The sequence below is a fragment of the Melanostigma gelatinosum genome, assembly GCF_949748355.1.
Source record: "Melanostigma gelatinosum genome assembly, chromosome: 18".
NCBI classification, from domain to species: Eukaryota; Metazoa; Chordata; class Actinopteri; order Perciformes; family Zoarcidae; genus Melanostigma; species Melanostigma gelatinosum.
In genome coordinates this window covers 10,513,073-10,527,478 of record NC_136651.1, presented here as the reverse complement: position 1 = coordinate 10,527,478, position 14,406 = coordinate 10,513,073, and the positions used below count along the sequence as shown (strand labels likewise).

The window sequence follows — 14,406 nt, the reverse complement described above, 5'->3', positions numbered from 1 at the left end:
GTACCGGTAAAAGGTATTTACTGAGCACAAGGACACAGGAAGCTTGTTCATATCCACTTTGACAGCATTATAAATATATCTTAATAATCATGATGGGAATGAGCGCAATACGGAAATTACCACCATGGCAACATAAATAACATGCACGGTAACGGCAGCCATCCTAATGCTTACTGTACACTCAACCTTCTGCCGGCTGACATATGTAGGTGGTAAGATGAGTCACAACAGAAGATAATTATCATCACGCAAACAAAGAATAAGTCAACGCTACAACTACTGTCGCTTCAACCCTGGTGCAGCTTCAATGTTACCTTGAGACAGAAAGCATTACATTTGAAGTGTCATGAATCATTTTCTTATTAATCATAAATTCACTTTAATAAGGCGATGCACTGCAGATGTTTTTTTTTTTTTCATGCACTGGTCTTCTTTCAGACTAGTGGAAATAAAACGTCCAAAATACACTTAAGTGTTTTTTTTTACGACACTTTGTCCATTTGAATCTGTAGATATCTCATATGTTCACCAGAGGTTTGCATTAGATAATGTCTCATTTTCATTTTCAAACATGACATTTCAGAAAACTTACCAAAATACTCAAAATAATTGTCTTAGTGTAAGTAATCAACTGGGGAAGCTTCATGGTGATATCCACTGTTGGACTCAAGTGTGGGGGGGGGGGGGGGGGGGGGGTTCCCCCGTGTTTGAACAAACCGTAGAAAAAGTGCCCTCTTGTGTGCAAGTTTGATAAATCACGATGGGGTTCCCTCTAGCAAGTGCCCTTCTAGTGGATTAAAAGTGATGCGTACAGCTGGTGCCCTTCTTGTATTTTGTACCTCTGCCCCTGAGACTAGTCCGCCACTAGTGAGCACTTACACACACCAAACGTTCAACTTTCATTTACATATATTTAAGGTTTTTTCTTTTTTTATTCATATCCTGGTTTATATAACATTCTATTCCTAAGACATGGTGAGTCTTCTTTTTTTTATGGCTCTTGTATTCAGTAAGTAAAAGTAAAAAAAATTGACTAATACGTCAACAAGATAAAAACAAGGATTTTGAATGTGGCTTTACTCTGTTCCCGTCCTGTTTGGTGGCTGATCCAAGCGACACAGTGATGGATGTGCAGAGAACACACCGGATTGTTGCGGAGTAGAACTGGATCATCAGCTCCTGAGGCAGGTTGAGCTTCTTGAGGTGGCGCAGTGAACACATCCTCTTCTGGGCCTTTTTTTGCTGATCGCGTCCATGTTGGTCACTCACTGCATCCGATCCGTCAGGAAGTTTGTGATCCACTGACAGGTGGAGGCTGGGACGGTACGCTGTATGAGTTTGGAGCAGAGAAGTAACAGACCGTCTCTTTCGCCCTCACAATGGAACAAACCTAACTTCATGTCCTTTTCTCTAACACATTTAATTAGCAGTAAAACTGCACACATCTGTCTGGGGTGGCTGCCTGAAATTTGATTAGAAAGAGAAAACTCAGGTAGTAAACTGTGTGAGGTCTCACCATCCATCAAGGCCTGTGTAGGGCGCATGGAAGACAGAACAACCAGGAAGATAATGTCAGTCAGAGAACGGGCCTTTGTTCCAATCATAGGGGACAACAGAAAACAAGGAGAGGGTGGAGAGAGTCAATTGAAACCCCAGCAATCCACAAAGCAGTGGGATCAGGGGGGATTGTAAGGCCTTCAGCCACCACAGGACCCTGCAAAAGTCATGAATAGAACTTGCATTTATTCTAAGAAAGACTAGCTCACATAAAATAAATTCAATCATGAATCAAGGCCAAAATCAATCTAACACGACTGCTGCTGGATGCTAAAAGTCAAACCCATTGAAAAGAAGGCATTAGCCTTCACCACAGTCAGCAGCAACTGTAAAGGTGAATATGAAAACGGAGGAGCCAAGGGAAGGTTAAAGACAGGGATTATAAAAAACATGCGGGGGATGATAAGCGGCATCAACACGTAGTCATGTTGAAAAGGCCTACCTTTCCTCTGTTCAGGGCCAGCCAGAGTGTTGTTCGAGTTAAGATAACCTGATATTTCACCCTCGTTTCAGCTTCACTTCAATCACCTTCAAGAAAACGACTTACAAAAATGGAAATTGAAACATCTGGGCTAACATTCCATGGCAAACTTTATACTTCATATGTAAAATCAGTGGAGTGGCCCTTTAATATGAGATTTGGTGGAACTGACCCTTTAAAACAGGACAGCAGTTGTGCTTATTTCTGCCGTCATACATCAGTATTCTTGAGTGCAGCTCTTCCACAAGTTCGCAGCCGCAAACTGTGCTTGTTTACATCAGCGTCTGATGCAGAGATCGGACCTCAGAAAGACTCCCGGTGGCAGAGTTTAGTCTCAGTAAATGTAACTGGGGATGTAGCGAGATAACATGCAGCCTCATGGTGCGTTCACAACAAACGTTTAGTGTGTAACACGGCATAACTCTTACTACTGCAGCCAATTGTTAAGTTGTTTATGGGCTATTTAGAGCGAGGGATATTGTTGTGTTATTTTTTGTAAAATAAACATTGAACTGAACCTTTTAAACTTATTTGTTATCAGAGATTACGTAAAAAGGGGAAATTATATTTCCACTGCATTTGTACAGGTTTTTTTCTCCAGAGTTTCAAATTTGGCATGACAGCACCCCTATGTCACCACAGACAACAAGTCAGGGTTGATACTTTCACCTGGTTGGTGCTTCAGTACTAGTCCTCTTGTCACAATCTGTGATGACATCAGTGTGTGTGTGTAGGGTGTTACATCATCAACACTCTAACAGGTTCGTCTGGCGGTTTCATGCTACATCTAACTTCTCTGACATTGCTGTGGGTGGAGCATCCACACAGCAAAGTGAGCAGGGCCGCTGCATTCAGACGAGTTGGGAGTGAGAATGGGTTGCGTTCGCTGCTGATCCAATTATATTACACCCATTTTAAACCAAAATGAAGAGAATTTTGTAAGTATTGCAGCTTCATATAATCAGTGGTTCTCATTTGTGAAAACACTTTGGGACACACTTAGATGAAAATCAGTTTTTTTCTAATACACGTGAGTGTTGATGATGGAGCCTATGGGGCCCCTGGCAGCATGTGGTCCATCTCCTTGACGACTGATCACTCCACATTGGACGTAATAGCATTGACACATCAACATAATTTAGCATCTTTTAATAGACCGGCTTTTTTTTTTTTTTTTTTTTAAGGAAATTCTCCCACTCGTGCTACTCAACTCCATCTGGCATCCTTTTCTGGATGGAAGCATTGCACTGGTAGATAAACATGTTACGACATGCGATTCTGCTCCTCTGCTCCTCTGCGTAAGTGTGAGTCTGTTCGCTCCAAAGATAGTGCGAACCAGTTTGCTCCGATATTGTCCGAACATGCCCCGACAGTCCATATCCAAACCGACGCCATTGCATCCTCTAAAGCTTTGATCATTTTGTGACTGTGGATCTACAGCCTCACAAATGTATTCTCTTTCTTTCTCTATGACTCGTGTCTCACTGATTGACATGCCTGGCAGCAAAAGATGGCAGTGCTGTCATTATTAGTACTGCTTTTGTGATGTCAACATACATTGTGATGTATATGAAATGTGTCACACGAAGAAGGAAGCAGCAGAGGCATACCTGCCTTCTGACTTCCAATGGCAATTTTCCGCCTGCAGCGAAAAAGGTAATTTTCTTTTTAACAAAAGAGATGAAATGTCTAAGCCTGACTGCTATTTGGAACCGAGGACATGTAACTGTGAATCACAGCGCACTTCAAACCCCTTTATCCAAGGAGGGTTTGTGAACAATGGAATTACTGGAAGCCCTCACTTGTCGAAGTGGGAGTTTAAGGCATAATGCTTTAAATGGAGACATTTTTCAAAAGCATATTCTTGAAAAATGTTCTCCACTTCATTTGCACTTCGAATAGGTTTTGCTGGGGAAAAGGTTTTTGATACAGAATCGGGTCTAGTTATTGTAAGGGAGAACTACAGAAAATAAGTTGTAACTGGCATGTTCTGCGGACGACAAACTTATCGCCTTTCACTGAGATTAAAATGTAACAATGGATAGCAAGTAGATGTTAAGATTGTGACATTTTTGGTCACCTAGATATAGTTTGCAGATCATTTTCTATCTCCGCCAAAGCTTGTATAAAAATCACAACAATTGAAATTCCCACTTTAATCAGCTCCATCCACAATCAATGATCAATGCACAATTTGTGAAAACGGTGCACTAACGGTAGATAAATAAAGTGTTAAATCAGAACCGACAATGTATCCGTGCATGCATCGACAAACAATAATCAAGACGCTCTCAGATACACATGTCTGTGACCAGATCGATAAATACCGTTACTGTCGTTATCAGTCCTGACCACCAACCAAGCAGTTCAAGATCAAACGGCATCGTCATGGCCAACCCAGACATGAATCTGTTTGAGTCTCTGCAATCTTATTGGCTTACTGTCATTGCCACTGACATCTCTCTCTCTCTCTCTCTCTCTCTCTCTCTCTCTCTCTCTCTCTCTCTCTCGCTGCTTCTCCTTCTCTCTTTTTCTAAAACAGCAGCTTCTTCAGCTCACTCACTGAGAAGAAGTGCACCAGGAAGGTCCCTTCTTCATACTCACGCACTCAAGTCATCTTTACACGAAGAAACTCCATCACAGGTGAGTTGCTGTGTAATATTCTTTATCTGCATTTGTTTGAATGTTTGTTCAGAGGTAGTGTCTGTTCTCCAAGAACAGAATAAGTAAATAACAAAAGAATAGAAATGTCATTGATGAATAAATATGATATCTTGGTAGTTGCAATAATACGCTATTTTCACGTCATCCTCTTTTAAATGTAAGATGTTACAGTGCTTATTATGTTTGTTTGTAATTCAGGCAAAGACTTTATGGATCATTATGTAAAGGAAATATGTATTTGCACACCCTGGATTATGCATATGTGTTTTTCAATACATGTGTATTTACAGATATATGGGCAGAGCTATTGTATCAGGTTGTATCAAGACTTCTATAATAAATCCAGACCCTGCAAATAAGGTGGGAGATGAATATGAGTAAAGCTTTGAATATGGTATTCACATAATTGAGGATAGAAAATGAACACATCTATCTCCTCGGAATAAAACAGGAGAAAAAACAAATATGTTTTCAGTATTTTTTATTATTTTGTTTCTATACACTGTAGCATCCAAGTTGATAACATGTTGTGCCATTTGGTTTCAGCTCATACTGTATGTGTAATCATATTCAAGGAAAGTCACGGTGGAGACTAAGTGTCTTTAGAAGGAGAATTACTTTATTAATCCCCAGGGGGAAATAAATTGTCCCACTCCTTTTTATTTTACAAACACACACACAGGACCCAGAGACATGCAGTTGGAGGGAATTAGCGCTTACGGGTTTGGTGCCCTACTCAAGGGCACATCAGCAGTGCCCAGTGCACCTCTCCAGCTACCAGTCCACACTCGAGTCTTGCTCCGACCTGGACTTGAACCTGCCACCCTCGGGTTCTAAACACAAGTCCCGACGCCCCATTTTAAAATGAAAGTACTAATTTGGTTTATGAAGATGAATATTCTGCATTTCATTTCTGCGGATATGATCTTTTGAACTGGATTTCAAACAGAATCGCTCCGCTGATGAATAGCAGTGGTCCGTCTGTAAGGTGGACACAGCAAAGTCAGCATCCTTTAAGCAGAAGATATTCTCTAAAAAATGACCTCCAAGATGAATCATCAGAAAAATCCGAACATAAGATCCAAAATCATTTCAATGCGCGAGTATTGTTTTGTAAGGTGTTTCTGTTATTTCGTCCACGGATTGTAGTTTTAATTGAGTAATCTGATTCACCAGGTGCCCGTGAAGCAGAAGGTACTAAATGTGCTCATATCACAAAAGGGATTTGAAAGCTAAAAACAGGACAAATATAAAACAATATGAAGTTAAAAAAGCAGTTCTTCTCTTGTTGTTTAGAAATCAAATTCCAGACACTGCATCAGCCAGCTGGCTTTGAGTCCAACATATTGTTTTAAAGGGATTTTGCACTGAAGATTTAATAGAAGTCTCATGCCAAAGGGAATGTTACAGTTTTACCTTTCTTTCACTATCCTTCTAAGCCATTCTCCACTGTGACAATAATAATCAGCAAAGTAAGTCGTTTTTATTGGAAATGCATGAAAATCCAGCACCCCAGTCATGTTGAATAAATGGTTCACTGATGCTGTACACAGTACTGTATGTCCTAGTGGAAGATGCACAATGTACGATTATCCAATAATGGTCTTCCATTTTTGTAAATGTCATGAACAGAATGTTGTTTATTACATCTACATTATGCATGCACCTGAGATTGAACACACCGAATTGACATTTGGAGGAGTTGTTAATGTTTTGTAATAACGGCTGCAATTGATTTTGGACCGTGCAGGTATACTGGCAGACTGAGCTTTGTGGCCATGGAGGGCAATCACAGTGGCTTTGCTGGGAGCACACAGCCATCAGTGTCAGGAGAACAGACAGATGGACACATCTATGAGGTTGCCATGCAGAACAGCTCCACCAACCGCACCTCCCAGTTTGCAGATGTGGCCCTGCTGCAGACGTTCAAGCCTCTCATCATCCCCTGCTATGTGCTCGTTCTGGTGGTGGGCGTCTTTGGGAATTACCTGCTCCTCTATGTCATTTGTCGAACCCGCAAAATGCACAACGTCACCAACTTCTTCATCGGAAACCTGGCCTTCTCTGACATGCTCATGTGTGTGACCTGCGTCCCTTTCACCCTCGCCTACGCCTTCAACCCGCACGGTTGGGCTTTTGGCCGCCCGATGTGCTATCTGGTGTTCCTCATCCAACCAGTCACAGTCTACGTTTCAGTCTTCACGCTCACTGCCATTGCTGTGGACAGGTGGGTGGATCTCTCTGCACTACATGACGCCACGCGACATTTTGAATTTTGAATTTTTTTGGACTTCTTTCTTTGAATCCTCTTCACGGTGTAACTGACAAGCCAAAAATTTGACAAAAAACAGGAAAATTAACAATTATCTGTCATAAATTCATTCATTCATAGGCATTTAGAAATGATTTTACTTTTAATAACACCACTTATGAACGGGTCAGTGCTTGTGCTCAACTTGTTATGATTGGTATGCCATACACGATGTAATGACTCCTATGGTGTAATCAATAATCTTGTTTTTGTTCGCTCATATAATGAATCTGTAAATTAGAAACTTTAATTAACAGTTCAATTATAAATGAGTCATATCATAAAAAATCATACATGTATGCATGAGTCAAACTCTCATTACCTTTGTATGTAAAAACTATAGCTTGTAAATCATTTGTGAATTCATGAACAATCAAATGCAAAACAATTTGGACTGCTTGCAGCAGTATGTGAGTGATGAGCAAAGACCAAAATCCAATTATACTTTCAGCTGAGCCGAGGACAGCAACATCAACGGAGGCTTCTAGGCACCAGCTGAAAACCTCTTTTTCTTATTGTTCTGTAATTTAAAGATTTGTTTTTCTTGATGTAGAGCACATTGTGCTGCATACCCTCCACAAAAGGTGGTGCTATATAAATAAAGGTTAATAGAAACATCATTGTCGTGCAGTTTTGCTTTTGAAAATGTAAACTAAATGCACTGCAGAGAGTGTGGGCAGTGACTTAGAGCTGATTAACTAATTTAACCATTTATACTTTCAATAATCTGCTTTTCCTGATAAAACACGTAATAGATCAACATGCAGCAATTAAACACGAGTGTTGTAGCCTTATTATACTCTTTCTTTATTGCAGGTATTACGCAACAGTTCATCTCATGAAGAAGCGCACCTCTGTGGCCACCTGTGCCTCCGTGCTCACCGGCATCTGGCTGCTGTCCTGCGGGCTGGTGGCTCCCGCAGTCGCCCACACGTACCACGTGGAGTTCAAAGGGGAAGGCTTCACCATCTGTGAGGAATTCTGGTTGGGTCAAGAGAAAGAAAGACGCGCTTACGCATACAGCACCCTGCTGGTCACGTATGTCCTGCCCTTGTCCGCTGTCTTTGTCTCCTATCTCTGCATCACCGTCAAACTGAGGAAGTGTGTTGCGCCAGGCCACAGGACACAAGACCAGGCGGGAGCTCAACAAGCTCGCAAGAGAAAGATCTTTCGCCTGGTCGCACTGTTGGTGTCTGCCTTTGCGGTGTGCTGGCTTCCTATTCACGTGTTCAATGTGCTGCGAGACATGGACATTCACCTCATTAACAAGCGTTACTTCTTACTCATCCAACTGCTGTGCCACCTGTGCGCCATGAGCTCATCTTGTTGCAACCCGTTCCTCTACGCATGGCTGCACGACCGCTTCCGCACCGAGTTACGGAAGATGTTTAAGTGTCATTATCGCATTGGAGTGCCTGCTAATCACTGCGCCGCGAGCGTGGTCTTGTAATTACCCGGTGAAGAGAATCATTTGACATTATTTCAGTGTAATTTTCTGATTCTTGAGTACAAGTGGAGACTGTGTATAATAGTGCGCTGTGGAGTTCATCCTCTGGCACCCAGTAAAATTCACAGAAACGTTGGTGGAAATCCAGCCATTAGTTTATTAAATGTTGTGTAGGAAGACAATCTATTGTCTCTTTAGGAGAGGTCAATCTGTGCAGCATGAACGTCTTCAGTCAATTTAAAGATATAAGAAATTTAAAAGAGTAAAAACTTTGTGTTCATCCTCTGTGGACCATGAACTTCAATACATTGTATTGCAATCCAGCCATTAGATATATTTTACGATAAAGGAGCCGAAAGGGTTCATCTCCTCAGCATCCATGAGAGTGCCCGATGCCCAAATCCATGGCAATCTGCCAATTTCATCAATATAAGCATGTTGTCACGAAATAAAGGGTCACTTGCAACATTCTGATTTATCCTCTGGGGACAATTCACATCAACAGCAGATTTCAGGAAAACCAGGCCGTTAATCTGTTAGATTATTATAAAAAAACAGCCTGGCTAAAAGATACCAGTTTACTAGAAATGTACTTCTCACACAAATTGTGTTTGGGAATAGTAACTGCAGATGTGGTTGTTTCCACTCATGGTGTGGCGCTCCTGAATTACATTCATTAGCCTGTTCCCCTGGGCATTCATTTTCTCAAAACCTGCAGTGGATGAATATGCACCTCAGCATTATAATTCACTCAATTATTTCTGACAGCAGTGTATAAAAAAAGAGAAGAAACTCATTGTGTGGTGGTTGGCTCGGTGTTGCTTTGTGTCCTCTGCTTACGTTTCTATTGCTTCTTGGGATTATGCAAAATATTATGCAAAATCAGCAAGATTGTTTTTTTTTTCACTTCCATTATTTAGTTGCCATTATAGCCGTCAAGTCACCTATTCTGTATACATATTTGTGTCTCCTTCCTGCAGACAGATGTATCTTTGCAGCAGTGATAACTCGACAAAATCAACAAGTTGCAAGTGCTACTGTCATTATTAGACCTCCACCGCAGCAGAATGTAAAACACATGTGCCTTTATTTTTGCTCTTTTCAAATCAACCACTGATTGCATGAAGGGACTCTGTGATTACATTTGTTTTGGGTGCACACACCGTTTTACGGCATATTGTCTTGTAACTTCCCGTGTAAACTGTGGATTTGTGATGTGACGTTCATGACATGTTCTCTGATCCGTTGCCTGTTCTAACACACTGTGGTCAATTAAATACAGAGATGGAATGACCTCTCTGCTTCAGATCAATGTGACTGCGTAATGAAATTAAAGTCTCCAACTTGGGGGTGGTTGCTGAATTTATTAATTCCCGTAAATACAGAAGTGTTTCATGCAGATCAACTACACCCGTTTAGGACATTGAAAGAATGTGAGAATTTATTGATCGTTTCAGCATGCTTGGTGCTTGTCAACAACGATGTAAATTTCCTGCAGTCCAATGATTTAAATTCTGCACTCGTTCATCCGTGAAATAAACCCAATTCTGTTTCCATTCAACACATTTGAATTTCTGATCAAAAAGTGAGAGTTTAGGTGAGTTGTAGTATGTTCTATGGGCCTGAATGTGTATAATATCCTGTGTGTTATACATATATATATATACACATATAAAGAGGTTGAATTGAATCATTAACTATTCTAGATTATATTCCAAAAGAGATCAGCGCTTGCAAAAACTGAATAATAAAATAAACTTAATAAATCCCAGGGGCTGCTGTGATTCAGGAGGCTCTCTTCTAGAATTTGAAAATTATATTACATACTCTGGCAATGAAAAGATGGATTTTAACAGTGTTATCAGTCACAGCTAATATTCAGAATGTCATGCTGGTGTAATGGAGTAGTAATACCTTAAAAACCTCTTTAGGCATTATGAAAGTCCTCATTGGTAAGTGGATATTCAATCAACACATTAAATGAAGGCTTCATCCGAGGCTCGGCATAATAGACCTTTTACCCAGCAGACGTCTTTATTTCCCTACGGCAACATGTTAAATCTCTTTAGAGAAAGCCCAATTCTATACAAAGTTGGTCTCCTTATGCAAAACCAATACATGACCCCAACGTCACACATTTATACCAGGTAAATACTTTCATGTCGGGCACTTTTATAAGTGATGTGGACGACGTGCAAAACAAAAAATTGAATTTAAACTATTATTACCGTTATATATTTCCTTTAAAAGAAAAGCATTTTGCAGTTTAAGTGGAGACCTTCACACTTCAATTGTTTTAATGACGAACAACTTTATTCAAACCAAGTATAAGCAGCAAAAACAAAAACACGTAGGATCATTTACTGCATGAAACTACATACGAAAAGGTTGCAGCATCTCTTATCACAAAACAAAATCTGATGAAAATGGAACCATCCGGTCTTGAGGCACAGCGGGTAATGATTCGTCACTCAACAAAGCATCTCCTGCGTCAGAGCAAACTCTCGAGCTTCCCGAGGAGTGCGGATGTACGAGTCAATTTCACTGTCAGAGATTTCTTCGTCTCCGGTAACATCCTTGCGCTCGGGCTGGTCCGCTCTCCTTTTCTTGGGCTGGACCACACACGGGGGAGCAAACAGCACTCTCTTCCCCCAGTTTGGTGCTGGATCTTGGCTCGTCAGAGTGTCTCCGTGCAGCTCCTCCACCGCGCACGGGTCATCGGCTCCCGGTCGCCGAGTCCTTTCAGCATTCAGTTCACATTGTTCCGCAGACGATGCATTTGGATTCTGATCCACGAGCTCAGAGGTTTGGGAGGGAGCGGCCTCCTCGCAGCTGGCCTGACTCTCTTCCAGCAGGGTGTCCTCATTGGTTCGGAGAGCCCTCCTGAGCAGCGCGTACCTGTGTGTCAGAATATCCTCCACCTGATGGACAACATTGTCTGGCGTCACCGCATCCCGGACCCAGGGAATCTCCTTACCCAGCTTACACAGCACCTCCTTCATCTCCGTTATCCTCTTCAAAGCAGGCTGGTGCTTATTCACTTTGGCAAGCCGACAGAATTTGTCCAGATTTAACTTCAAGCGGTGCTTGTTGGGTTTCAAGGACTGCCATGACAGATAGATGGCGGCCATCATGACGGGGACGGGTCTACGGCCAGTCACAATCCAGGCATCTGCCACCAGCTCCACCAGCTCCACGGCGCGTTTGGTCAAGTCCTTGTGGTTCTCAGCCAGTTCTTCAGGAACGTGAAGCGAGCTAATTTGGTACCTGACAGAAAGAAGGAAAAAAAACATTTTTTTAGTAAGTCTTAGAAATGTATAATTTAAAGCACTTCTTATGAATGAATTAGAGCACCGTTTGTCTTCTTTTCTGTCCGATAACTTTCCAGCTAATTCTATTTCATTCAACATTTAAATTTCAGAAAGACCAACCTGTTAACAATACCACAGATAAGACTGATCCCGCCCACTTGTGAACATTTGTAAATCAAAGTGAGCCTGCCTATAGAATCAAGAGTCATTTATAGTAGCGTGGGACATTTAAACTACGACAGATTGCAGAATTAATCATAACAACCGGTCAGTTTTCTATGAAATGAGACTCATCTGAGTGACAGAGGAAAATGAGAATGGATGCTGATGTCTAGATTGGTCAGAATGAGCAGTTATTTAAATGTTGCAACTGTACAATGTAAAAAACAAGTTGAGGTTCAGACCTCTGTCCTTCACTCACTCGTGACTGTGGGCCTCCATCACATCAATGACGTTGAAGCTCGGAGCCACGATGTTGAGAATCTTGAGCATCTCTTGGTAAATCACTCCCACCGCCATCGGGTCGGTGTCCGTCAGGCAGCTGATGGTTCCCATGGTTATGGGCCAATTACGCAATCTGCAGCTTACGAGTACACAGCAGCCGGCCAGAGCCTCCTTCTTCCGCAGGCTCACTCTTATGAAACTTTCGTGCCGATAAGTCTCGTTGAAATAGGTCAGCGACAGCTTCTCGATCTCACTGTTGACCCGGAGAATCCGACAAATGGCTTTCACACGTTCAATACCTGTAGAGGTGTGACAAAGAGGTGTGACATATGAGCGTGTGAGAGAAGCGAGATCACCCGTGTATGTGTATATATACACACACATATATATGTATACACACACACACACATATATATATACATATATACACATATACATATATACACATATACACATACATACACACATATACATACAGAAGAGCTACTATGGAACAACATCTCTAACAAGCTCCCCTCAGAGAGAAGACCTCACCATTGATCAGGTTCATACATGGCCTCTTGGTCGCAGCTGTGGTTCGGCTGTAGCTGACATCTGTAAAAAAAAAAATCGAATCTAAAAACAAAATCGAATGCACAACATGCACCTATCAACATGCTATTTAATAATTTACAAACACTAAACTATATTTTTCTGTACAACCTGGTGTAAGAGTCAACTCATCTGATTCACTTTACACAAACAGCACAGATCATTGTTCATATGAGCGGCTTTTTAAAGTTTCTCTGAGCTGTTTGGACCCTGAGCTTGATTGCCAACCAGGCAAAGTGGGCAATTGCTCCATGGGCCCCAAACCCTCAGGGGTCTTCACCGTGTTGCCTTGAGGTAATGTGATTAACTGAACGTGTTTTGGCATTTGCAATATTTCAACATAATAAAGCAACATTGTTATTAGTCCTCTGGGCCCTTTGTCAAAATTCACAGCAAAATATATATATATATATATATATATATATATATATATATATATATATATATATATATATATATATAAGATCTTTTCCTCTTCCCAAATGCCGATACCAGCCTAAAAATAATCAGTTTTAATCGGGCTATTGCTGCGTAGCATTTCACAGAAAGTTACTTCCTGTTAGATCCGATCTGTAGTCTACAGACCTCGTTCGGATTTATTCATGTTACATTGTAAATATATATTTATGTGGAAACGTGCGTGTATCTGCATTGTATGCTCTCTTTTGTTCTTTTTATGTCTGCCTGTGAAACACTTTGCTGCTCGCTTTGACATGTGTTGTATAAATAAGCTTTATCATCAATCATGTTTTATTAAACCTTCATCCCACAACATGCGACTAATAGCAAACAATCGAATATTAAATATTACACAGAAAATTTGGATTTTGTACAAAACGTGGCGTTTGTTGTCAAATCTAAGACCCAATCAGCTCTTTGATCCGGAGACAGCCAGGCGTTTCCCATCATGCACCGGGGTCATGCAAATCGGACACAAATCTATCGCCGGTGATCGATTCTGCGCAGGCATGGTTCATCTCGAACGAGCCCATTGTTCCCCCTACATATTCACACATGCTTGCAGCATTTATGCAGGGAAAGTTAAAACGTTGCAGTTTGTCGTTAAATCAAAAATAATAAACTTGTCAACGTGATATGCAGTGACGTTACTGTGAGCACCACAAACATAATTCAGTGAAAACTTCCTCCTTAATAACTCATGCAACGTTACATACCTGAACCTCCGACATACTCGCTTTCACAGGCCAGAGTTTCTTCGGACACCACAGAGCCGCAGTCCACGCACACCAGCTGGGCCTGACAGTACAGATCATCATCCACAACGTTTGAGGAGCCGCAGCCCGGGCAGCTCAAACCCGCACGAGACATCTTTCAAATGACCTGCACCCCACGTGCAGGACAGCGGAAAGACAACTGTTAACGATACGAAACAGGTGATTAGCTTGAACACCTGCAATTACACTGACGGGCTCATGAAGAAACTGTAAACAGCTGCGGAACGACCAGTGAACGTCGCCGGGGGGAGGGGGGGGGGGCCGCATATATTGTGTCCGGGTAGATACAAACGTTCGGAAGTCGAAGGTTCCGCCTGGTCCTGACATAAATACAGCATACAGTGCACACCAGTAGTCGATCAAGG

The 14,406-nt window shown here is 41.6% G+C and overlaps 2 protein-coding genes across 2 annotated transcripts; one reads left to right on the top strand and one right to left on the bottom strand.

Annotated features, from left to right (window-relative positions):
• Nucleotides 1-6,480: 6,480 nt before the first annotated feature.
• prlhr2b (prolactin releasing hormone receptor 2b) lies at nucleotides 6,481-8,463 on the top strand (the record flags this gene model as incomplete). The annotated part of the gene is made up of 2 exons (XM_079289986.1): nucleotides 6,481-6,929; nucleotides 7,830-8,463. The coding sequence occupies 2 exons, from the start codon at nucleotides 6,481-6,483 to the stop codon at nucleotides 8,461-8,463; spliced, it is 1,083 nt and encodes a 360-aa protein (XP_079146112.1).
• Nucleotides 8,464-10,509: 2,046 nt separating this feature from the next.
• On the bottom strand, nucleotides 10,510-14,257 carry brf2 (BRF2 general transcription factor IIIB subunit). The gene is made up of 4 exons (XM_079290105.1): nucleotides 13,982-14,257; nucleotides 12,750-12,809; nucleotides 12,193-12,514; nucleotides 10,510-11,727 (listed from the first exon to the last, which is right to left on the bottom strand). Exons 1-4 carry the CDS (start codon nucleotides 14,133-14,135, stop codon nucleotides 10,932-10,934), a joined length of 1,332 nt encoding a protein of 443 aa, XP_079146231.1. The 5' UTR covers nucleotides 14,136-14,257; the 3' UTR covers nucleotides 10,510-10,931.
• Between the last annotated feature and the right edge of the window lie 149 nt (nucleotides 14,258-14,406).